The 27,517-nt window shown below is 40.0% G+C and overlaps 1 protein-coding gene across 2 annotated transcripts in view; it reads left to right on the top strand.

The window, feature by feature from the left end:
- The first annotated feature begins 764 nt into the window (after window positions 1-764).
- The window catches only part of U4-U6-60K (U4-U6 small nuclear riboprotein factor 60K), a 166,618-nt gene continuing 139,865 nt past the window's right edge, over window positions 765-27,517 (top strand). The window contains exons 1-2 of one of the 2 annotated variants that reach the window (XM_067148679.2): window positions 765-849; window positions 15,064-15,272. In XM_067148679.2, the coding sequence (XP_067004780.2) occupies window positions 15,080-15,272 (193 nt within the window). In that variant the 5' untranslated portion in view covers window positions 765-849; window positions 15,064-15,079. Of the gene's footprint in view, window positions 952-15,063; window positions 15,273-27,517 lie in introns of both variants that reach the window. The other variant, XM_068227944.1, reaches the window with a different exon arrangement.

Here is a 27,517-nt window from a genome sequence, read left to right as displayed (position 1 = left end):
GGAATTCAAGAGGACAAATTGGGGCAAGTATTCGTTTATAGGAAGGGGAGTTAGAGATTGGAATAACTTACCAAGGGAGACGTTCAATAAATTTCCAATTTCTTTGCAATCATTTATGAAAAGGCTAGGTAAACAACAGATAGGGAATCTGCCACCTGGGGGACTGCTCTAAATGCATATCATTAGTGATTGATTGATTGATTGAGTAGCTCGCCCTTAGCTCGACTCATTCCTTCTATGTTGAGCTGGAGAATTCTGATCATTGGTCCTAGATTTCTACATAGCGGGCTCTTAGAAGGACCATTTCCATTTGGTTTTGTCATTGTGATGAGTTTTAAGCCAGGAGATCACTAGGATTATCTGGCTGTCAAACGCTGACGTTCAGTTCGGTAATGGAAAATATTTTCCAATTACCTAGGCAGGGGCACCACGGGCAGGAATCAGCTTCACCCCCATGGAAACTCGGTTTAATACACAGGCGTTGGTGAAACTCATGGACTGAGAGTCTGGTCACAACGTGTCTCAATTCATAGCCTCCCTGCGTCCAGTTGCGGTTGATCATCGCATCACATTGGTAAAAGTCCCACCATATGTTGTCCCTTTTTTTGTTTTGTTTTTTTTGTTTGTTGAAGCTTTTGTAGGAGTTCCTTGTATGCTGCGGTGGCCGGGTCAGAGCCATCTACAGTAACTGTAGTCGGTTATGGGCCGGGTGGATTTTTTAATAATTCTTCCTGTTTTGGCGACACTGATTCGAGCTATCGAATATAATGCATTATCGATAATTCTGTTTTGGTTGGGTGTTGGGTGTACTGTGGGAGATGTGAATGTGTGCTTTTTGTGTACTAATTGGTAAATATGTTGTTTTTTCACCTGTCTTGTGTGATAGAAGTTTGATCACGACGCTTTGAGCTACTGTATGTATCTATTGAATAATAACCGTCAGTTGGTGTGGTGAGTTCGTGGAATATATACGTGTTCAGCCACCAGTCTGTGTTATAGCTTCAGTATAAACCTAGTCTTGTGTGTCCTCTGTGTTTGTGTTGCGTTTTCTTTCCTGATTGGGTTTGTATTTGCAAATTGGTTTTCTCATAGGATTATTGCACGCATTTGTCCTTAATCCCCTAAGGAAATGTCGATCGACAGTTGGGTGTTTGTGGAATCTACTTCTGACAACCATAACCGTGGTAGTCTAAATCCAGTGGCCCGCAATTGATTATTTATGAGAAAAAAAGTCAAGGAGTTAGTCAAATTGTCAGAAAAAAGTTGAAACAGAATTTAAATGAATTTCAGGTGTAGATTAGAAGCCAGTGACCCTCTATTTCATCCCTTACGTAGTGCCAAGTATTTTTAAGCATCTATACCCTCATCTTGTCTTATTTGATTGGGGGTTATTAGGGGTGTAGATAAATCTCTTTCAAAAGACGCCATTCTAAAGTTTACAGATTCACCAGTGCCTATTCTTAGAGCAAAACTAATGAATAGATGTTTTAACGGTGGTGAGGCCACTTAAATCCCTATTGGGACTATGAAGTTGACCTTTGAAAGTTAAATGCTCCCTCAATATGTTTCTAGTTTGCATGACCTTTCTGAAGTCCAGGCTTTTGTATTCACATCCACAATCTGTAAGCAGTGTCAAAGATATGGCCATACTATTAAAAACTGTAGATCCAAATGTGCCAGATATGGGCGATTCCACTGTCATGGATGGGACATTTGGACTATACTTTTCAACAGTCAAAATAAAATATATTCAATAATATATAGTGTAAATTCAGAAAGAATTGTTGTCTGGTATAACAGTACTTGTTTTGTGGTTTAGTATTAATTTTAACATATTGAGCAGAATTACTTTATTGTTATAGACATTAAAGAATTGTCATGGGTGGGACAGAAAATGGACATATCTTGGAACATTCGCTGTCACACATAGCAAACTCTGCGAGTTGTTTATTCCAGTCATGGTTTAATCAGTTCATTTATTACTTGCGCATTTTTTAGCGATAAGATTTGTGTACGGGGGTGGGGAGTAAGGAGGGAGCTCTCCCGGTTCCAGTAATGTTGCCAACTGAATGGAAATGAAATCTGAATTGAATCGATAATAAGATCGATCGATATGAATTTTCTGAACTTTTATTATCTTAAGCCAACAATTTTGTCACACTCACATTCCTATAACATTACATAACATTTCTCAATGCAAATCCTGTTCCTAGCATGAATTCTATAGTTTGGCTTTGCTGTGTAGACAACAACAGTACTAGTACGTAAAGTGTACGCCAAATGTGGCACAGCCATGCATAAGCAAGTGTTTCAAAGGTTGCCAATACAAATCTCGAAGATTGCCGAGGTTGACCGATTCAGCAATAGTGTGTCCATCTATCACTAAAAAGTGTGCGAGTAATACATTTAATGTAAAATTCTTAACGGGACACATTTCTGAAAAGCACAAAATTGTTAATATTTACCGCAGAAATTTGAGTAAGTGACTGTCACGAGTGGGACAGGGCCTTATCAAGGGTCAAGGGTGGGACTTGTGTGACACTCGAGCAGTTTCATGTAGGCCTAATACAACCATTTTTACATCTACAATCTAAACATTATACAATAGCATACACAAAGGAAAGGTGAATTATACATATTTTGTAAGATTTCAAAGAGAATTAACAGAAACTTCAGTAGTACATTTTTAAAGTCCTAAATCTAATTTTAAAATTAAAAATCTCTTAAGAAAACCCTATAGTACCCTATCCACTTTCAGTTCCATTTACATTCTGACCATCTTTCTCACATCTTTGTTTCTCAATCTGCCTTTCCTTGTCTCTATCATACTTCTTAGGTATTTTATTTTGCTGGCTTGAATTCTACTCTCCTCCCTACTTGTCATTGTCCAGGTCACAGCCACAAGTCAGTATGGGTGTATAATACATTTTGTATACTATCTCTTTATGCTTCCTTGGTACTTCTTTATTCCAGACAAGGTTTCTTACACTCTGGTAGAATGTATTATCCTGTTGCAACCTCTTGCTAATCTCCATGTCTAGTCTTATGTTCTGCATTAATTCACTCCCTGGGTATTTGAAACTGTCAACAATTTCAGGGCTTTGACCATCGATTTTCACGATGCCTTTCCCTTGTGCTTCTCTTCTTAATATAACCATAGTTCTGTATAGCAGTTAAGGCTTTCACAGCTGGCGCTGCAAATCATGTCAGTGTTTTCTAGGCTTGTAGGCTGTGGTCCACTGAGAGCTTTGCAGCTATCAAAGTCAGTCGGAACCCTTGACAATCCCGGACGCAGTCTTTGGCGTAATGTCGGGACCATTGTATCGTCTGGAAATAGTAATAACTTCATCAATCTATTCCTGTATGCATGCTTTGTCTCCTTTATGATTCCATCCATAACCATTAAAAACAAAAGAGGTGACAGCACACTTTTGATCCAGTTTCATTTCTAAACCATTCAGTCTTTCCAACAGGAGTCTGTATGCTGTTAACACAGTTTTTGTACATTGCTTGCACCATTTCTATGGTTTGTGTATCTACCTAGTCTGCTTTTGACCATCTCCTTGGGAACTTTATCATATGCCTTTATTAGATCTATGAATGTCATGACCAGATCCTTTCCATATTCCCAATTCTTTTCCATTAATCGCCTCATGCTGAAGATTTGGTGCACTGTAGATCATCCCCTTCTAAAGCCATACTGTTCCTCTTCCAACTCTTCTTCTACATTTCTTCTCATTCTTCTCTCTCCCTTTCTCTCTCAGTCCCTGGGTATTTGAAACTGTCAGCAATTTCAGGGCTTTGACCATCAATTTCCACGATACCTTTTCCTTGTGCTTCTCGTCTCTGCAGACTATTTGCAGAGTAAAAGGGAGCCAGGGTAGTATGTTATCCAGGAATTAGGTTAAGGCAGATGTTGAGGAAAGTAGAAGAGAAGGAGGGAAAGGAGAAGGTGATAGTGTTTCACGTTTGTACTAACAACGTCAGACAAGCAGGTATAAGTACCAACATAGTTGGGGATGTGTGGGATCTGGTAAATGCAGCACGGGTGAATTTTAAGGAAGCGGAGATTGTTATCAGTGGAATACTGTGTAGGAGGGATACTGACGGGAAGCTGATTGGGATTTAAATGAGACTATGGAGTGGGTATGTGGGAAACGGGGAGTGAGATTTCTAGATCCTAATGGGTGGGTAGGAGATAGGAATTTGTGTTCAGATGGCCTTCACTTAAACTGCAGTGGTACATATAAGTTAGGAAATTTGTTTAGAAGGGTTATAGGGAGGTACATTCAGGGAAACGGGGTGGCCTATTGAGTGGTGATAAGGGAACAGGGAACTGGAAGTCAAGTAGGGATGACATAAAAATGTTAGTGCTGAACTGTAGAAGTATTGTAAAGAAAGGAATAAAATTAAGTAATTTAATAGATATATACTTACCAGATATTGCCATAGGTGTTGAATCATGGCTGAGAAAAGATATAATGGATGCAGAAATTTTCTCACGTAACTGGCGTGTGTATCATAGAGATAGGATAGAAATGGTAGGAGGGGGAGTATTCATTCTGGTGAAAGAAGAATTTGTAAGCCATGAAAAAGTTAAAGGGACAAACATGAAATGGTAGGTGTAAGGCTCATCTCTATAATAGGCAACTTGATGTCTTTGGAGTGTACAGAGCGGGAAAGGGTAGCGCTGGCGCTGATTCAGAATTATTTGATAAGATGTATGTGGGAAACGATAAGGAAAGGAATGTGATTGTAGCGGATGATCTCAATTTACCAAATATCAGTTAGGAAGGTAATGCGAACGACAGAAAGCATGACCAACAAATGGCAAATCTATATAGGCTATATAAAATAAGATTTTTGTCTGTACATTGCTCAGAATGGTATTTCTGTATCGGTCATGTCCATAGTAATAAGAAAATGTACTTTTTACTTTTCCGTAATTTCTGTCTGTATGTATGTACACGCATCACGAGAAAACGGCTGAAGAGGATTTAATGAAAATCAGTATGAGCTGCTACAATCTAGCCTATAAATAATTTTATTCACACTGAGTGAAATGGTAGTTTAGGGGAAGGCCTTAAATTTAATTATTGAATATTTATATTATTAGCGGTCCTATCGATAAATACTGTATAACTAAAGTTATATAGAATTAAATTTCCAATCAATTATGTCTTATACATTTTTACCGTACCGACTCTGATAACACAGATATTCATGAATTTGTTTTATTGTTGCTAAGTCCATATCAACGCCGAGCTACAAGAAAATGGGTTAGCAGAATTTAATGAAAACCGCTATATAGAGTCGGGGAATAAAAAACTACAGTCTAGGCTATAAATAATTTTTTTTTTTTTTTTTTGCTAGTTGTTTGAGGTTGCACCGACACAGATAGATCTTACGGTGACGATGGGACAGGATAGGGCTAGGAGTGGGAAGGAAGCGGCCATGGCCTTAATTAAGGTACAGTCCCAGCATTTGCCTGGTGTGAAAATGGGAAACCACGGAAAACCATTTTCAGGGCTGCCGAGATGAAATGGTAGTTTAGGGGAAGGCGCCTAAAATTTAATTTTCAAATACCGGTACCTATGTTATTGGTCCTATCGAAAAGTACTACATAACAAAAGTTACAGACAATACAATTTCCGATCATTTATGTTTCATTCAGTTTTACTGTACCGACTATGGTAAGAGTGGTATTTCAGAAGGCCTACAATATCGAAAGCGCATAACACTGATCAACAATAACTTTATATTGACCATTGTTTGTTGTGATGTTCTTCGTTTCTTATGGTGCCACGCAACTCCGATAGATGGGATTACTACTGTGTACCGAGTATAACGTATAACAGCCTAACTGAACATTGGTGGGAAATAGCTGGAGAGTTGGAAAACTTTCTTCTTTAGTATGCCATTCCTCTGGTTCATACATTTTCTGATACTGCAGGTACGTAACACACTTTTTCATCATAGTATTCCCACTATTCGATCCCTACTCTGATGCACTGTTTTCAATGAGCTGTATGCACACTTACGGCAGAGGCTCACTTAGTAGTAATAGTAGTAGCAGTAGTAGTAGTATGACCTGGTCCAGAATTACAATATAAGCCTATTTCAAATTATAACACTACAATTCACTAAATAGCTCAAAAGTCAAGCCTGAAAAGAGCCGTTTCTTAAGAAAGGCTTCTTCCTCTTCACTTTTATTAAATTCTACATTCATTTAATTCCAAATTAGCAGTGAAGAGGGGGCTTCACCTCTGGCTTGGAGGAAAAAATTGCCTCCAAGTCATATACATTTTTCCATTGCCAGTGTAGTGAATTGACATTTTCCAACTCACCGGTTACTCCTAGGAAACAGATTAGTAAAAGGGCATAGTTTTTGCCCTGGGACTCTCCACAATTCGCCTTCCCCCGCCCCTTCTCCAGCGTCGAAAAAAGACGAAGAGTGTTCACGGATCACAGCTGTCTGCGGCTTGGTCATTCCAGCTCTGGAATTCCAGCATAGTACTGTTCGTTAAAAGTGAGAAAGTGTGTGGTCTTTCATTTGATGGAGTATTTCATATGAAAGCATTGCTTTTCATCGCACCATTCCTACTGATGTCATTGCAATGACCTATGTTCATTTCAGTTGGGGAAACCACTAAGACAGTCTTTCTGAGGATGTAAAATGGCTTGTGGAGAGTGAATGTTTGCCATTATAATGAAAACTCCCCAACCTGGTTGTGACTGATGGTAGGCAAGCGGCCCTATCATTACAATAAAATTTCTTAACACAGTCTTCATATGAGAAAAGACGTTTGGCGACTTCCCCCTCGCGTTTCTAGGGTAACATTAAGGACTATGCAGTTAAATACAATCTTGCTCACAACGTGTACACTACCTAGCCTAGAATTCTGTATTCAATGTAGAATTCCATAGTGAAGCACGGGTACATCAGCTAGTAAGTTAATATGGGAAGGACATCTGATTCAGAAAGTGATGGAACCAATTAGAGGGACGAATATTCTGGATGTGGTGCTGGTAAAACCAGATGAGCTCTATAGAGAAACCGAAGTAATAGATGGTATTAGTGATTGTGAAGCTGTTCTTGTGGTAGTTAAAGATAAATGTGAGAGAAAGGAAGGTTTTAAAATTAGGACTATTTATGCAGTACCATATGGCTGATAAAACAAGCATGAGAGAGTTTAAAAAAAGTAATGATGATTGGTGGAAAACGGTAAATAAAAATGTAAACAGACTCTGGGATGGGTTTAAAGCAGTTGTTGTGGACTGTGAAATTAGGTTTCTACCTTTAAAGGTGGTAAGGAATGGTAAAGCTCCACTATATTATAACAGAGAAATAAGGGGACTAAGAAGGAGGTACAGAAGTCACATTCAAGGGTAATGGTTACAGCAATTTGCAGATTCATATAGCCCTGCATCCCAGAGAAATGACCAAGCAAAGCTCACATAACATAGAGTTAAAAACGGTTGTGGAAGTAAGGAGAAATTGAAGAAACTTACTAGGAAATTGAATATAGCAAAGAAGTCAGCTAAGGATAACATGATGGCAAGTATAATTGGCGGTCATACAAATTTTCGTGAAAAATGGAAGAGTATGTATAGGTACTAAAAATGGAAATGCCGTATGACTTGTAGTGCCGGGAGTGTCCGAGGACAAGTTCGGCTCGCCAGGTGCAGGTCTTTTGATTTGATTCCCGTAGGTGACCTGCACGTTGTGATGAGGATGAAATGATGAAGACGACACATATACCCAGTCCCCGTGCTAAAGGAATTAACCAATGAAGTTTAAAATTCCCAACCCTGCCGGAAATCAAACCCGGGACCCCTGTGACCAAAGGCCAGCTTGCTGCATGAAGATAGCGATTTGTGTGGGTAGGCTTATGATAGATGGTATGTCCCAAGGAGCCGTCTGGTTTCTTTCTTACCAGAACATCTAAGAAAGGAAGGCATTCTCACCACCATCCAGCACAGAAACAAGGCATTCTCACGACACTCACCAAGAGGGCGAGACGAATTTGTGAGCCATCAAACATCCAGGTGGAGGTGGACACACTCAAAGTCACATTCAAGGGTAATGGCGACAGCGATTTGCAGATTCATAGAGCCCTGCATCCCAGAGGAATGGCCAAGCAAAGCTCACATAAGGAAGAAGTTAAGGGAACTGCCTACCTGCCTTACATTCATAATACCACAGATTGAATTGCCAAGGTTCTCCGCAAACACAATATAAAAACAGTGTTTGGCACCGTCACTAAAATTGCTCACAGTCTGGGTAATACCAAGGACTAATTGTCCTCACTTTTACATCCTGGGGTATACAAAATTCCGTGTACTTGTGGCAAGGTATACATTGACCAAACATGCCGGTCCATTGGTACTCGCATCAAGGAACATGAACGTAATATTCGTCTCGACCAGCCAGACAAATCAGCAATAGCTGAGCACGCTCTGTCGTGGGGTCATGACGTCACATTCCAAGATGCTCGAGTTCTTACTCACACAAGACACTACAGGTCCAGGATTATACGGGAAGCTGTGCAAATACGTAGAAATCCTAACAATTTCAACAGGGACACTGGCTATCAATTAAATAATACCTGGTTGCCAGCCATTGAGGATTTACATAGGTAGGTCCCTTCACTGTTGTTATTTCATTTCGGTGTTTTCCAAATTCATATGTTCCTCATTGCCAGATGTTTCATTCCAGACTTGTGTCAATGTCATACCTTCATATGTGCGTATGCCTGTTATGTTATATGACCCTCTCAGAATGATTCTGATGGTTCCGTCAGCCTCCGCTTCGAACACTAGCGATGTACCGCGTACGAGGAGCCATCTGGTGACGAATGAACGTACCAGTTCCACTTCTATTGGGTAACGTCTAAATTCAAAGCTCGTTCATGGTTTTAGAAACCTTTCTCGAGGACAGTCAAGATTTTCTTCTGATGACGCAGAGCATAGTTTTGTGTGAAATGTAAAGAATTTCACCTTATTTTCTTGACACGGCATAAGCCCAAAAACCCTATATCATATCGAAATATAACATTTTTGTGCTTCGTGCTTGGCTATGTATTCAAGCTGGACAACTAAATTATTTTTCTGTGTGTATCAAAACACTTCCTCTACCCGTGCCATCAATAAATTGCCCCCAAGAACTTCATACATGCCGAAATCCAACAATAAAATACTTTTATTACAATTGATTTCATAAGATGGCTATTTCTATTAGCAAAACTATCTGCCAGTGGCTATACTATTTTATCTTGTAGCCCCTGGTGTGTGGCACTGAACTAATGTGTACCCAAGCTTGCTGCTCCCCTGCCGCAAGCCGCTGTGAATCTCGAGCGAGGGCAGCAGCTATCACCCCGCCTCCCTGAGAAAAGGAGGCTTAAACGCATACGTCAACCAAGCGACTTGAATTTTGCTGGGGTAGCTCTCTTTTGCGCCGGCCAAGGAACCCAGCTCACTGGAGAGACCTGGACTGGTTTTGCGCTGGCAAAGAAAGTGCAGTAGAGCGAATGGGTGTACTTGACTTGGCTGTTTGCAGTTCTATTAACTACGTTAAGAAACGTTTTAAGGAATAATAAGAAAATGTAAATACAAAATTGTTTGCCCCAGCAGCGCTGGGGTAGTTGGGGTTCAGTGCACCCCACTGATCACAGCTATATTAGTTGCATATAGACTATCTTCTTCTTCCCCAGAATTTGTCCCACAATGTGGTGGGGTCTGTTTTCTTGGCTTTGTTTCTCCGCCTGGTTGGCGTGTCGACCTACGATCTACAGGTTATTATGAAGGATGTCAAGCCATTGCTGCTTTGGTCTTCCTGCTGATCATCTTCCTACAGCTTCCATGGTCAAACCTCTTCCTCTGACAGTTGTGCTGTCTGCTCAAAGCATGTGTCCATACCATCGTACCCAGCTTTCCCTCTGTGATTGGTGCAATTCCATATCTACTATGGATGTCTTTATTGGTGACATGATTGTGGAGTGTTAGGCCCAATGTTCAGTAAAGCATTCTAGTTTCCACAACGGCAAGTTAATGTTCTACTTCCTTTGTTGCGTGCCAACACTGTGCGCCATATAGTGCAACTGGACGGATGACAGTCCGATATATTTTTGACTTTAACTGTTCAGGAATTTTCTTGTCATAGAGCACACCGGTCATAGACCACTACTGAAGCCACGCATTACCGATACGTTTGTTTGTTTCACTACTGAGGGTGCCATCGGGAGTGATGGTTGAGCCAATTTATTTGAAAGCCTTTATTTTCAACGTATAAATATCATCGCTTTGATCCCATATTGGCATTATCTGAACTAAAGTTAAAAGAATAATCCCATCTTCCAATTCTTAATGTTCGTATAGGTAGTTCATGAAAATACAAACATAATCCAGCTAATTAAATAGTTAATAGTTCCAACTTACTTTTTGCAAACACATCTTACTCGTGGACGCAGATTTTCTCGTGGACATGAACATAGACAAATTTTTGTGTATTTTAGCATAACATGTAAACATTTTTACCATCAGAGTTTTTAATTATAAGAATTAATTTATGTACTTGCATTTTTTAGCTGGGGATGCTCCATACTTTGTATACGAAACATGTAGGCTATTAAGTTGAGACTTTTTGTGCCGGTTGATGTAGTCTATTAGTATGATATCCATAACATTTGGATCTGTCGTCATGTACTCCTTATTTTTAACGTTAAGACATAGTCTGAACACCTCTAGGTGTGTTTTTGATGCTTGCATTTTTTCTTGGAGCTTAGTCTTGCTCACAGAGGCCAACACATCATTAGCATACAGGAGGGTCCAAGGTGGTGGTTTCTGCTGGTCTTTTATGATGGTTTCTATGATTATGTTACTATCAGCTAATAGAATTTCTTTCTGACTAGGTAATCCCTCAATGTCAATGGAAAAAAAAAAAAAAAAAAAGGAAACAATTTTATGTGGCTATTTCAAACCTGGTGCAGTCCTTGCAAGGCAGATTCTCCGATGAGGGTTGGTGGCACCTGCAGTGTGTGGGAAACTGCATGTTATTGTGGTGGAAGATAGTGTTGTGTAGGGTGTGTGAGTTGTAGGGGTGTTGGGGGCAATATAAATATGCAGTCCCTGAGCCAAGGGAATGAACCATTTAAGGTTCAAATCTCCAACCTGGCCAGGAATTGAACCCGGGGCCCTCTGAACCAAAGAACACTATGCTTGGTCCTGAAAAGGATTTGACCTGGTGGAAGCTCCTTCTTTGTACCTTTGCACCTCATATTTACTATGAGATCCCATAACATTTTAAACAAGAATGACAAAAGCAAGAGTCCAGTCAAAGTGGTTGTAGAAAAGAGCAAGAAAATCAGAGAAACCCAATAATCAGCAATTTGGTGCACTTGGAAGACATTATTATACTTGTCTGTGAATTAATGCCATGATGATCAATTTGATTACGATACATTTGTCATTTCTATTTTTTTGAAGTACTTATAAATTTAGGTGTAGTTACTTTTATGTGGGTTACCTCCATTTTATGAATAAGATATCCACAGTTCATTCAGATTTTACTTCTGTTCAGTAGTCTGAAAACAGTTGAAGATCAGGATATTTGTCTGTTCATGCAATCCAATCTTACCATTACCATTGATGATAAAGATGTTGATTCCCATAGGGAACCTGAAACATTTGTTCCGAATGAGCAAACCTATACCAGTATACAGTAGTTGGTTCGTTATTGGACATTATAAATTTTCCAGCTAACTCATTCCTGGTTGCTAGTGTTTCGCCCCAATGTGCTAAGTTGGGCTCATCAGTTGGTAAATAGCACACCCACCAAGACGCATGGCTAGTGCATACCGTGGAGGCCACTGCGTAAGCTACTTGGAGCCACCAGCACTGCCATTGCACTATGGGAGACTTTGTCTCATTTTCAAAAATTGAAGCCCGCCCGGCCATCAGATGATAAAGATGTTGATTCCCATACGGAACCTGAAATGTTTTGTTCTGAATGAGCAAATCTATAATACCAATATAGTTGGTCCGTTATTGGACATTATAAATTTTCCAGCTAACTCATTCCTGGTTGCCAGCGTTTCGCCCCAGTGTGCTAAGTTGGGCTCATCAGTTAGTAAATAGCACACCCACCAAGATGCATGGCTGGTGCATACCATGGAGGCCACTGCGTAGGCTACTTGGAGCCACCGGCAGTGCCGTTGCACTATGGGAGACTTTGTCTCATTTTCAAAAATTGAAGCCCGCCCGGCCATCAGATGATAAAGATGTTGATTCCCATAGGGAACCTGAAACATTTGTTCTGAATGAGCAAATCTATAATACCAATATAGTTGGTCCATTATTGGACATTATAAATTTTCCAGCTAACTCATTCCTGGTTGCCAGCGTTTCGCCCCAGTGTGCTAAGTTGGGCTCATCAGTTAGTAAATAGCACACCCACCAAGATGCATGGCTGGTGCATACCATGGAGGCCACTGCGTAGGCTACTTAAATCTATAATACCAATATAGTTGGTCCGTTATTGGACATTATAAATTACCGAGCTCGATAGCTGCAGTCGCTTAAGTGCGGCCAGTATCCAGTATTCGGGAGATAGTAGGTTCGAACCCCACTGTCGGCAGCCCTGAAAATGGTTTTCCGTGTTTTCCCATTTTCACACCAGGCAAATGCTGGGGCTGTACCTTAATTAAGGCCACGGCCGCTTCCTTCCCACTCCTAGCCCTTTCCTGTCCCATCGTCGCCGTAAGACCTATCTGTGTCGGTGCGGCGTAAAACAACTAGCAGAGAGAGAGACATTATAAATTTTCCAGCTAACTCATTCCTGGTTGCCAGCGTTTCGCCCCAGTGTGCTAAGTTGGGCTCATCAGTTAGTAAATAGCATACCCACCAAGACGCATGGCTGGTGCATACCATGGAGGCCACTGCGTAGGCTACTTGGAGCCACCGGCAGTGCCGTTGCACTATGGGAGACTTTGTCTCATTTTCAAAAATTGAAGCCCGCCCGGCCATCAGATGATAAAGATGTTGATTCCCATAGGGAACCTGAAACATTTGTTCTGAATGAGCAAATCTATAATACCAATATAGTTGGTCCATTATTGGACATTATAAATTTTCCAGCTAACTCATTCCTGGTTGCCAGCGTTTCGCCCCAGTGTGCTAAGTTGGGCTCATCAGTTAGTAAATAGCACACCCACCAAGATGCATGGCTGGTGCATACCATGGAGGCCACTGCGTAGGCTACTTAAATCTATAATACCAATATAGTTGGTCCGTTATTGGACATTATAAATTACCGAGCTCGATAGCTGCAGTCGCTTAAGTGCGGCCAGTATCCAGTATTCGGGAGATAGTAGGTTCGAACCCCACTGTCGGCAGCCCTGAAAATGGTTTTCCGTGTTTTCCCATTTTCACACCAGGCAAATGCTGGGGCTGTACCTTAATTAAGGCCACGGCCGCTTCCTTCCCACTCCTAGCCCTTTCCTGTCCCATCGTCGCCGTAAGACCTATCTGTGTCGGTGCGGCGTAAAACAACTAGCAGAGAGAGAGACATTATAAATTTTCCAGCTAACTCATTCCTGGTTGCCAGCGTTTCGCCCCAGTGTGCTAAGTTGGGCTCATCAGTTAGTAAATAGCATACCCACCAAGACGCATGGCTGGTGCATACCATGGAGGCCACTGCGTAGGCTACTTGGAGCCACCGGCAGTGCCATTGCACTATGGAAGACTTTGTCTCATTTTCAAAAATTGATACCCGCCTGGCCATCAGATGATAAAAATGTTGATTCCCATTTTTATCATCTGATGGCCAGGCGGGTATCAATTTTTGAAAATGAGACAAAGTCTTCCATAGTGCAATGGCACTGCCGGTGGCTCCAAGTAGCCTACGCAGTGGCCTCCACGATATGCACTAGCCATGCGGCTTGGTGGGTGTGCTGTTTACCAACTGATGAGCCCAACTTAGCACACTGGGGTGAAACGCTGGCAACCAGGAATGAGTTAGCTGGAAAATTTATAATGTCCAATAACGGACCAACTATGTTGGTATTACCATTGATCACAACCAAAAACTTGCTGGATTATCTAACATGTTGATTAGAATTCTCTTACGTTACTTCCATTCTGGAAAATGTAGACAGGTGGTATACAGATGATTTCAATTGCTCACTTGTTCTGATATAGTGCATCCTACCAGATGTTGAATTTCCTTTGATCTTTTCTCTATTGGCAGTTGGAAGTAGTGGTTTTCATTCTATACCCTCTGCATTTTAAATTAAATTTGTTGGTATTGAACCACAAGTTTTTGACATATTTTACCATTTGAATCATGTCACCATGATTAGTTAAACCATATACAGTACAAGTTTACAAAGTGAATTGGCTGCTCAGTTTGGGCCATGTAGCTGTTAGCTTGCCATTCAGGAGATGGTAAGGTTGAACCCCACTTTTGGCAGCTCTGAAGATGGTTTTCTGTAGTTTTCCATTTTCATACCAGGCAAGTGGCTGGGGCTTTGTCTTAATTGAGGCCACACTCGCTTCCTTCCCAGCCTAGTATTACCCGTTTTCATCGTGACAATATGACCTGTGCAGTAAAGAAATGTCAATAAAACATATTAAAAAATTTGCATGTTTGGCAAACTGAGTTTAAACCTCCCATTATATGTCTCTTAATAAATGATCAGTGTACTGTAAATTATGAACAATAAAACAGTTAGCCAAGGTTTGTGGACATCTTTCTCCAGGAGGTATTCTTAGTTTTCTACCTGACCTTAAACTGCATCTCTTTGAGATTCCTTTCAGCATAGGGTTTAACTGCTGGCTTTCTTGGTGGCCAAGGTTGAATCTTGGTTGACGCTGGGTTGAAGTTTTTATATGAATAATAACTTATCAAGACTGTCTTTTTTCAAACTCCTGGTGAAACCCAACGTGAGCCAAGATGACTTCATTGACTCCAGAAATGTATTTGAGAGTAGCTGAAGAGCCTTCTCTTTTCTCTTTGTCATATCTGGCTTTTAAACAGATGCTCATATTTTTAAATTTATGTTTTAGAGACAAACTTCCCATTATGTCTGATGATGAAGAAATCATTTACGTCAAGAAACAGAAGACCATCCATTATGGGTCCCTTGAAGAGCAGGAACGAGCTCGCTTGTCCACTGTTGTCGCCACTCAGGCAACAGGAGACAGTGATGGAGAAGGAGGTCCTCCCACTACAACTGCTACCTTGGCTGAAACTGGTCATGTTAATATATCTGATGGTAAGCATTTCAACATTTCAACTTTCATGACTAGAAAAAATACAAAATTTTGCTTATATTGTTGTATTAAGTAGCCCTTAACCATTAGGTAATAGGCAATTAGTGTGTTTTGAATTTACAAGATAATTTTTCTATTAATTATGACTTCTGAAGGGTCTGTCTAACCTGATACAGTTTGAAGTCTCTCACAATGGAATTTTGTTTAGTTTGATTAATACTGAACTTCAATCAAGTCATTTTCTTTTCATTAACACAGTGCACTCTGTGGTAGTAATATTAATGCCCCACTTGAATCTACTGAGTTTTGTTTTTGTAGTCTGTATCAAATGGGAAGCGTTATGACCTTGAGTGACTACTCAGAACTATCCAGCCAAGCAAATGCTATATTGTCACGTGATCCCATCTCAATGTACTCTGCTCCACGGAAAATTTCACTGTGTTAAATATCACTTGCACCTGGTCAAATATATTTACTTCATAAATATGACTGCAACGGAAACAGCTTCCCATTTGACACAAACAGTAGTACTGTTTATTTATATTTATTGAACCTCACAGGTTTCCACCCAATACATGGTTCAAATTTGGCATAGCCTAAACGACATATAATTAAAAAAAAACAGCCAAATAAAATAAATTGACAATAAAAGGTCCAAAACATATTAACTACAACTACTTACTAACATTATTAGAGTTTTTTGCGCCTTGTTACAATACCCTCATCATTTCTTTTTATTCCCCACAGGTCCCTTAAGTTCTTGTTCCTTCCGAAGCCCATCTTGCTTCCTCTGCTCAAACACAGTTCATTTCTTTGCCTGGGTACCTCTGCGTTGTCCTTTTCACTCTGCACATCCATTACTTCACTGCATTCACTTCTCGGACTTTCCTCTGCACTTGCCGTGCCCGTAGCTGTATCTCTAAACCTTCCTATTTCACTCCATTGTCCACCGCTCTTCCCTTTTCACTATTCACGATCACTCTTTCACTAAGTTCCACTTTCTGTCTTTCTTCATTCAGCTTCCTGTTTTCCTTGATATTTTCCTAATCACCTTGTCCGTCTTCTCCAGCATTGCTGTGTATAACTTGCCTTTCTTCCACTCTCTTCCACATACTCATCTCCTTCCTCCTGTGTCATCTTTTCCTCTAGGTCCAGTAATTTGGTCGCGGTCCAAATCCTTTTCCCGCAGCCATTTTTCACTACTAGTTCCTGTGCCCTGATAGAATCATATGCTTCTTAAGAATTTTGGCATTCCTGATCCCTTCACTTCCCATGTCTCTCCTGATCCATATTTTTTCCCTCTGTATATTACCCGCATTTCCCATCACTATATCGGCCATCAACGTGGAAAACAGTTGCAATTTAATTGGCCTATTTCCTTTTTACTTTCCCTGTTCTCGCCTACTTCACAAAAATTAATTTTCAATTTCCCCTGAATTATGTCCACCACTTTATAAATTGTAAGCAGTTTGTTCTCCCTCTTCTCCTCGGGCACACCATATATAAATAGGCATTTCATTCTCCGATTTAAGTTTCAGTGCTTCCTCTTCTAATCTTCTTATTTTCTCCCTTAATGATGCAACTTCTTTGGCGTTGTTTCTCACTTTGGCTGTTGTGTCATCTGCCTTTTCTCGAAACCATTTCTTCATTTTCTCGAACTCCTTTGTTTGCTATTGTATCAAATTTTTAAGTTGCTCAAATGGGCACACCTCTTAAACCACTTCTTTTTTTTTACAACTCTTTTGATTAGCTCCACGTCTTCCCAATTCATGCTTCCGCTGGAGTTCGGCTTGGGGTTCATTTCAACTCCTCTGATCCATAGCATTACTATAATCACCGCCGCTGTCAGCATCATCTCTCCCTTCATTCCCAATACCATTCTGCTCCCTCCTAATTTCACTTCTTCTTTCTCCCCAGCCATCTTCCTATTACTGCCCTGTATTGTTCAACACCAATCATCTTCTTTAAACTCCTCACTTCTTCCTTACACTCCCCTCTGGTACTCCCCTGTCTCACTATCGGGACCGTCTACTCAACACGTCCTCGCTTGTCGAACGCTTAGGCTATACTGACAAACAGTAGTAGTAATACTACAGCAAACTTTCACATTCCACTTCCCAAAACAGTATTTAGCTTAGTTGTTGGCTCAGTCTGTTGTTGGTTTCTTCTTCCAAGTATGGTGTGTGGTAAAACCAACAACAAATTATTTTGAATGAAGGAATCTCATTTGAATCCTACACTAGTGCTGGCTACTGAACGCATGATTCGAAGCAGTGTATCAATTCATTCAAGTGTCCGAGTGAATCGATTCACAGGAACGGCGAGCTCACGGCACACGATTCAGCTTACTCCCAGCGGACAGTGTCATATGCTATAATGGACTCTCGAGCTCAGCTCATTTGAAAATAACACCCATTTGCATTCACTGTCCTCTTCTTACAGGGAGGTTTAAATAATAGATGGATTTATTTGCATTGTTAAAAAGGTAGTCAAAACATAATTCTGAAGTAGCTAGTAAGTAGGTAAGCTATTAGGTTATAGTATTTATTGGTTTAATGAATCTTAGTATTATAACTTAGTTGACATTTGACAATTAAACTCGACTCTAGCCTGCCCTATGACTATGAGTCATGCTCACAACCACTCAAAAGTACCTATTTTATATTGGGAAGAATGGCTCAGTATTCTCTCAGTTCATATGTCACATCGTTGCACAAGACTTCAATCATATGCGGACAGACGCAATAACTTAACCAACAGCATGTTGAATCAGAAAACCAGCGGGCTACTGTACTTCAATCACATGCGGACAGATGAAATAACTTAACCAACAGCATGTTGAATCAGAAAACCAGCGGGCTACTGTACATCTTGGGTAGCCTATACAAAATATGACGATTTAAAAAAATTCTCAGCTGATAGAAAAAGACATATTTTAAAAAATTACTGAGGGAGTTGTCGTGCGGTTAGTATCGCGTAGCTAAGCGCTTCCATTCGGGGGATGGTGGGTTTGAATCCCACCGTCGGCAGCCGTTAAGATGCTGGGACTCTACCTGAATTCAGGCCATGGCTGCTACCTTCCTAATCCTAACCTTTCTCACCCTGCTTTGCTGGACTAGCATTTTTTTCTAAGAAAGGATTTCATAGCATGAAGACCAGGTGGCAGCTGCGAGCACTGAATGCTGTTGCTGCTGTCTTACCAGCACATACTTCACAGATGCAGTAGGAGCGGTGACTAATGTGCCATGAATCGGATCACTGTATCGATTCAGTAATGTGAACGGAATCAAATGAATAGATTCAGTAAAATGAATCGAATGTCCCATCACTATCCTACACAACATCGTTTAAGCTCCATCATGATCATTTTATACTGTCTTGGTTTTAATCTCAGGTCTAACGATCTTATATACAACAGTTATTGATTCAATCTAGTTTTAAGTTGACACTGTCTCAAAATTCTGGTTTACTGTCTTATTTTCAGCTCATACATCTGATGATATTTTATATTTAAATCTTGTTTACATTGTAACTGTTCCCTCTCGTCAAGACACATGGGGAGATGAAAGTTATTATCTTGGGACACATGAATATTAAATAAACTATTTGTGGCTTGCCTGCAAATTGCCACGCAAATAGAAACAATTAACATTCCATGGTTCCCCATTTCTCTATGTAATGTTTGGGCGCAATGGTTACAGTTTTAAATAAAACTGTAAACCAAAATTTATATTTACTAGCATAGAGACTTATACTTAAATCACAGGGGTAAGATTTTAAATAATTAACCATTAAGTATCGCTTAAGAAAGAAAATTAATGCAATATAAAATACAAATGAATTTATAAAAAAAAAAAAAATGAGATGAATCGGAAAAGTTTCCTTAAATCGTGGAGGAATTTAGAATTTAATTTACTGAATTTACTTATTGCTTACTTTATCTAATTGAAGCTCACCAATTGCAGCTTTCGTTGAAGTCATCTGGTTTCCGTGGTTACTCGTTCTCTCCTTCTTGATGTAGAATTTGTTCCATGGACATCCTTCCTTCCTTCTCTGATGTGGTACGGGCTATCTGGACTAGCACTCCCTGCTTGCCTAGTCTTTAAATTAGACATTGGTCCTATACTTGTAAAAACTGATCAGCTTTGATCGTAAGAGGAGAAAATTCAGAGATATGAATTTTTCCATATTAGTAGAAATCTCAATCCAACTGAGCTATACTATTTATACGGTACAGACTTGTACCAAAATTCCGTAGACTTGAACTAAACATAGTTCTTCGTCCACAATATTTACTGAATATCACACAGGCCATAAGCTTGTTTCGTTTCTCGTAGATCCGAAAACCTTACCGCACCTAAGTACTGTATCGAAGCGATAACACATTGTACAAAAATAACTCTGTCGCGGAGCGACCACACACTGTTTCAAAAATCAAATCACGTCGTTCAAAATAGATGTTCACAGTAGAAGTACTAGTGATGGAGTATCTCGTAGTTAGGTTGTAAGGTTGTAAGCTCGTAAGGTCCCGTTCTCGTGTTGAGAATCAGTATATATCCGGGCTCACCCCCAATCTTGGTAACAGTTCAATCTCAAAACTCATATACAACGAAGTATCTGATTCGATAGATCGAAGCATCAACTCCCTTTCTCTTCTTCCTCGACAAGTCCAGAAGGCGTGGCGATGATATAGCTGACCAGCTTGCAAGCCTCGCGCACGGGTCGCTGTTTACTAGCCTTGGTCATAAAATAAACCCATGACTCACGCAAAATCCCAAGCTTCAAGAATAACCCTCCGTATACACAAACATGAGATGAAATGAAAACAACTATGTCTCAACATATTGACCGTATTTACAACATAATGAATTCTTATCCTACATAATATAATAATTTAAATAATAAAACGATGTTATCATATATACAATATGATTCAAAAAAGCCTTGATTACAAATGATTGACGTTGAATAAATATGTTATTAAGAATAATCGCCGATGGCGGATAAACTTGATATCAAATGATATCGCGTAATATGATATTATATTAAATTAGTAGGGCTGGAGACGCCTGGATGGTTACAACATCTGACATTATTTTTAATTTTTAACCTTCACTTTTTAATTTTTAATCTTGTTTTTAATATCTAATCTTGTTGGCTTTCCTTACCTTCGAGAATATACCACAATCTTTATAAAAAATTCAGTTAATCACTAAGTCAGGTCTAAATATCACCACAAAAAGAAATATATTTCCATCACATATAAATTCACTAGCAACGCCAAAATCATTCTCCTCCTTGACGGAACACAAGGATAAATCTCAGCCCACAAAAGATATAAATTTGCTTGGAACATGATCTTATCAAATAATTAGCAGCTACACACACTCACCCAAGCACATCGACACGTAATGTACACTGTATTTACAACCTTATTTACATGTTTCCAGGCTTTATTTTTATCATTACTGACCTCAATAGCTGCAGCTGCTTAAATACGACCAGTATCCAGTATTCGGGAGGTAGTGGGTTTGAACCCCACTGTCGGCAACTCTGTAGATGGTTTTTTTGTGGTTTCCCATTTTCACACTGGGAAAATTGTTAGGGCTGTACCTTAATTAAGGCCACGGTCACTTCCTTCCCTTTCTTATCCCCTTTCTGTCCCATCGTCGCCATAAGGCCTATCTATTGATAAATTGATGAAGATGTTGATTCCCATAGGAAACCTATCTGTGTTGGAGCAACGTAAAGCAACTTGTAAATAAATATTTTAATCATTGATTATTAGGATGTAGCAGACATTAATTCATCATCTTGATGACCTTTACTGTGTTAACTCCTTAAGCTATCATCTACCTGTAAATTTGTGATTAGATCATTGAGAAATCACTTAAATGGTATTAACGGTTAATCAACGTAGCCTATGTCAATTATTTTAAGAATCTCTTGAAGAACACTAAGTCATTTCCAATTTAAAATAACCATTATGTTGAGTGCATCTCAATTATTATCATAATCATCATCATTAATAAAACATTCCCTTCAATGCTGCTGCCAATGCTGCTGCAACATGTGCTCTTTATAATCTTTAGGTGGGCTGAGTGACTTCCGACGGTTCAGGCGCTGGCCTTCAGACCCCAAATTGGCAGGTTCGATCCTGGCTCAGTCTGGTGATGTTTGAAGGTGATCAAATACGTCAGCCTCTTGTCGGTAGATTTACTGACCTGTAAAAGAACTCCTGCGGAACTAAATTCTGGCACCTTAGTGCCTCCGAAAACCTTAGAGATAGTTAGTGGGATGTAAAGCAAATTACATTCTTCTTCTTGTTTCATTTCGGCCAACTAAGGACCACGCCATTTCAACTGTTTTCCTTTGAGCTTTAGTGTTGGTCCCGTATTCCTTCATTTGTAGACGGTGTTGCTCCTTTCGCTCTTTCGTCCATGCCTTTCCAGTTTTCAGCTTCGGCTTTGGTTGGAAACTGATGTTCTTGGAGTTTTTTCTTAAGTAGGTCACGCTCCTGGATATCTTCAAATGAGATCCCAATTGCCTGCAGATCTTTCTGTACCTCACTGAACCATGCCCACTTCGCCTTTTTCTCTTGGAGGAAAGTGAAAATGCGGTTGGTTAACCGTGTTGATTTCATTCGGGACATGTGTCAATAAAAAGTAATTCTCCTTTTCCGCATCACATTGGTTATTTTCTCCACATACGAGTGCAACTCCTGGTTGTGCTGTCTCCTAAACTTGTCATTGTCTTTGAATGGACCCAAAATTTTCCTCAAAATCTTCCTTTCGTTAGCCTCCAGTTTCTCCATCGTGCCTTTTTTTAGTTCATGGCGTGGCCTTCCGCTGCATTTAGAGTCTCTGGCTGGATGACAGTGCAATAGTGTTTGAGTTTTGCATTCAGAGATATAGATCTTTGTTGTAGTCATTTTCGTCAGATGGTAAGCCATTTCAATTTTATTCATGTGTGATGCAAAGGCTTCTTTTAATGTTTGTAATGAATTTTGTTTTCTCAAAGGAGATCTGGAGGCCCGCCTTTGCAGCTTGTGTTTGAAGCTGGTTGATCTGCTTCGTGGCCACATCCAAAGAATCAGCGAAAAACCGCAAGATCTTCTGCAAATGCTAGACAGTCAATTGAAAGGTTCTTGTTCTTGTGGCTTAGTCTGACTCCGCTTTCGACTCCTTCATAACTCATTTCTCTGTGCCATTCATGGATCACTTTCTCAAGAACGAGAGACCATCTCCCTGCCTAACTTCTGTCCGTATTTCAAAGGCATCTGAAGTTTCTCCTCTGAACTTCACTTTTAAGATGGTGTTGGTGAGAGTCTGTTGGATGATCGCTCTTGTGTTACTGTCCAAGCCAAATTCGTTTAAGATCTGAATTAAGGAAGTTCTGTCAATTGAATCATAGGCCTTTTTAAAGTCGATGAACATTACTACAAAAAGCTTGCTCCTTAGTTTAAGATATGAAAGGACAGATTTCAGAGTCATAATCTGCTCCACACATGACCGGCTTTTCCTAAAACCTCCTCGGTAATCACCCAGCTCTGGATCTAGCTGTTCTTCTGTCCTGGTTTGAAGAGCTTTTGAGGGAATTTTGTAGGTTATGAGTAGGGGGAGATGCCGCGATAGTTGTTAACATCCGACTTGTCGCCTTTCTTATGAAGTGGGTGGTTTAGGGCAGATGTCCAGTCACTTGGAAGTCTTTTGGTACTCCAGATTTCATGTATGATGTCTGTTAATTTCTCCCCACTGCATTGTCAGTAGCAAACTTCCACAATTAAGCTATTATCGAATGTTCACCTGACGCTTTATTGTTCTTCAAGGATTGGATAATCTGTCTGATTTCCTCTTTCATGGGTGGGGCTGAATCTGGGTGGACTTGTGTTTTATATTCAGATGTGAATCTGCATATTGGGGCCTCATAGTTAAGAAGGGATTAAAAGTATTTTGCAAGGACCCGCCAGTTTTCCTTGTCGTTATGGGCTAGTTTTCCATTGGAATCTCTGAACTGTAGGCTCGGTGGATCATATTATCTCTAGTTGCTTTTGAATGTTTTATAAAAGTCACGTATATTCTTCTTCTTGAAATCCTGCTCAATTTTGAGCCAGATGATGTTTATCAAAAGCACGTTTAACATTGTGAATGGTTTTTGCTGCACACTTTCTCTCATTCAAGAAGTTTGTCCAGTTGACTTGGTTCTATGGTGAGTCCATTTCTGCCAGGCGAACTGTCTTTGCCTTATTGCTGCATCGCATTCATTGTTTCTGCCAGGGCCTCGCGCAGTTGTTCCCAGTTCTCTGCATCCACGGATTGTACTTTTTGAGTGAACTCAGGGTTAGATCCTAGTTTTTCTCTATCAAATCTTTCAATCTTTTTGGCTCGAACTCTCCTTGTGTTTCTCAGGAGCAGTTGATTTTTATCTGGGATAGATAGTGATCTGAGTCCAGTTTTGCATTTCATAGAACTTTCACATTCTGAATTTCTCTTTGAGCCTTCCGTGTGATTGCGACATGATCAATCTGGAATTCACCAAGGTGGGGATTTGAGGATATCCAGGTCTTCTGTTTCTTGGGCAGGTGTTCGAAAGCAGTAGACTTCATTACGAGTTTAAATGCCTTACACAGCTCTATCAGCCTTTCTCCGTTATGATTTGTTCTCTGGTGAGCAGGATAGTTTCCAATCATGTTTTGGAACTTTCTCTCTTTGCCTACCTGGGCATTGAAATCTCCAAGCAAGATGATGGTATGTTTGTCTGGAATCTTGGATAAAATATCTTCAAGTTCTTCCCAGAATCTATCAGTTCCCTCTGGGTCTCTGTTGTTTGTTTGGTTGATCTGCGCATGAAAGTTCATAACAGTGTACATTTTGTTTGTACTTCAAAAGGACAGAGTCGAGACTGCTATTCACAGAGGTGAAATTTGTGATTGAGTCCAGAATCTTTTTGTTGACTACAAATCCTGTGCCAAGGTGGGGGACAGTTTGTATGACATGTTTACTAGGTTTACCCTTGAAGATCCTGTAACCTTCAGATTCAAAGGCCTGCTTGTCTGTAAATCTCTTTTCTGAATTGCTGCAATCAAAATTTTCTGTGCAGATAGGATATCTGTGAGCTGTTTCAGTTTTCCAAGCTTCTGGAGAGAATTGGCATTAAAGGTAGCAAAGAAATTCTTGGCTCTATGTCTGATCTTTCGTGGAGTCTCCGATACCTCCGAGCATAGAGTTTGAGGGATGTTCCACCATTCAACACATTGTATAATATATTAAATTATAAGAAGACCAGTTTTGACTCCCTTGGAGTCATCATCACTTCTTATTGAAAATCAAATCAAGGGGAATCTGATAACAATCATCATAATAAAAAATTATTTACCTAAAGGCGATTGCATTGAAATACATCAATGGGTTGCGAGACATTACCTTGAAATGTAACGTACACATGGCAAGCAGCACTTGGAACTTAAAAAGTTCTTAGTTTTGGCTTAAACTGTCTTTTGTTCATGGAACACGGAACACTGGAAACACCTGCACTGGTTGAAAACACACACATACGATATGAAACACTTACAACGATATGAAACAATTGGCGTTTCAAGAATGTTCCTGGGCTTGACTGTCCTGCCTCCATCTGACTAAACTAGATGAAACATATATACATTGAATGTACAAAGACTTGGCATTTAAAAGTTCTTGGTTTTGGTTTCAAAAAATTGTCATGTGTTCATGGAACACAGAATAGAACTGTTGGTCTTGTTTCAATCTATTGGAAACAAATGCACTATCGTAGTTGAGAATATACATATTGATTAAAAGTTTATATATTGATATGAAATACATGGGACTTTCATGTTCTTGGATATGAGTAAAAATGCTGTTGTATGTTTGTACAACCTGGCATAGACTTGTCAAGCGTTCTTGTCACAATCAGCTGGAATATGTGAACTTAAAAAAAAACAAAAACAAAAAAAAACAAGTTGTTGACTATTGTAACCACACAATCACATGAAACGTTTGGTAATTGGCTGAAATTGTACATTGGTTTGAGATGCTTAGTATTTAAGAAAGATCTTGGGTCTAATTTAGAATTATTACCGTGTGTTTGTGGAACACGGAACTTGATTGTCAGCCCTGATTCAAACAACTTGATATATGACATAGTTGAAATGAAAATATGTTTGACTATGAAAACATTTAGAACTTGCTGGTTTTAGTTTACATAATCTTGCAGTGTTTTGGAATAGATGGAATAAACTTATTAGTAGATTTAAGTTGATTGAAGTGCTGTTTGCCATGTGCACGTTACATTTCAAGGTAATGTGTTGCAACCCATTGATGTGTTTCCATGCAATCGCCTTTAGGTACATAATTTTTTATTATGATGATTGTTATCAGATTCTCCTTGATTTGATTTTCAACAAGAACTGATGAGATTCCAAGGGAGTCAAAACCGGTCTTCTTATAACTTAATATATTTTACGCTGGGCTGAGTGGCTCAGACGGTTAAGGCGCTGGCCTTCTAACCCCAACTTGGCAGGTTCGATCCTGGCTCAGTCTGGTGGTATTTGAAGGTGCTCAAATACGACAGCCCCGTGTCGGTAGATTTACTGGCACGTAAAAGAACTCCTGCGGGACTAAATTCCCGTACCTTGGCGTCTCCAAAGACCTTAAAAAGTAGTTAGTGGGACGTAAAGCAAATAACATTATTATTATTAATATATTTTACAATGTGTTGAATGGTGGAACATCCCTCAAACACAGAAATGAAGATCATAACCTACGACCTCCAAGCATGTCGGTGCAGGCTTCTCAGAATCCGAAGGCCCGCTAGCATCGTACAAGACGACGGTGGATTGGTTACCACCTGGGGTAGTAGCTTTAGCTGAAATTTCCTCCATGCTTTTCACAGTTGAAAAACTGTAGACTGGGGTCAGTGATATTTCTCACCGACCAAGGTATTACCCAAGGTTGTGAGCCTTGGAGCCCCCAGCACTGATCAGTTCACCGACCCAGTTTCCCGCTGGGATTGTTTACCCAACCTTTCACTGGATTGCTCGGCTTAACAGGGGCAGCTTTTATAGGTTACGTGCTGGAGTTGGAGTGAAAGAGGCTAGTTGAATTCTCTTGCTGAATCCAATAGTTTATTGTTGCAGATGGTTGCAGCATCGCATTTCACTCCCATTTGGCAGGGCCATAAAGGCCCCTCCTAGGTTGACTCCTAGGATGCTATTATTATTATTATTATTATTATTATTATTATTATTATTATTATTATTATTATTATTATCTCTAACACATGGCATACAATCACAACAAATGCTCCTCAGTATTTCTACATAATGGCTTGCAACCCTATTATTTCACTGGCAAAGTCCACTATCACTTGAACGCGAGTTCGCTTCGTACAACAATGATCAAAAGTCACATTTTATTAGACCAAAACCAAACCCCATGGTACTACAGCCCTTGAAGGGTCTTGGCCTACCAAGCGACCGCTGCTTAGCCTGAAGGCCTGCAGATTACGAGGTGTCGTGTGGCCAGCATGACGAATCCTCACGGCCGTTATTCTTGGCTTCCTAGACCGGGGCCGCTACCTCACCGTCTGATAGCTCCTCAATTCTATTCACGTAGGCTGAGTGGACCTCGAACCAGCCCTCAGGTCCAGGTAAAAATCCCTGACCTGGCCGGGAATCGAACCCGGGGCCTCCGGGTAAGAGGCAGCATTTTATTAGACACTCAACATTAATTAAATACTTTGTTTATCCCAATAACTCTCATACAGTTAGTAAGCATGGTTGTTGTTGTTGTTATTAATTTTTTTTGCTAGGGGCTTTACGTCGCATCGACACAGATAGGTCTTATGGCGACGATGGGATAGGAAAGGCCTAGGAGTTCGAAGGAAGCGGCTATGGCCTTAATTAAGGTACAGCCCCAACATTTGCCTGGTGTGAAAATGGGAAACCACGGAAAACCATCTTCAGGGCTGCCGATAGTGGGATTTGAACCTACTATCTCCCGGATGCAAGCTCACAGCAGCGCGCCTCTACGCGCTCGGCCAGCTCGCCCGGTAAAGCTTGTTATTATTATTATTATTATTATTATTATTATTATTATTATGAAACCATCCATGTTAAGTTTAGAAATAATGTATGACTGGAAAATCTAATCCGAACATAGGAATGAGATAAGCTGACAGATTTTATACCATCACAATTCATTGAAGTATCAAATTCATTAAAAAAATTATC

This window comes from Anabrus simplex, chromosome 5, assembly GCF_040414725.1.
Source record: "Anabrus simplex isolate iqAnaSimp1 chromosome 5, ASM4041472v1, whole genome shotgun sequence".
NCBI lineage: Eukaryota > Metazoa > Arthropoda > Insecta > Orthoptera > Tettigoniidae > Anabrus > Anabrus simplex.
Note: the sequence above shows the minus strand (reverse complement) of the source record. Positions and strands in the feature narration are given on the sequence as shown.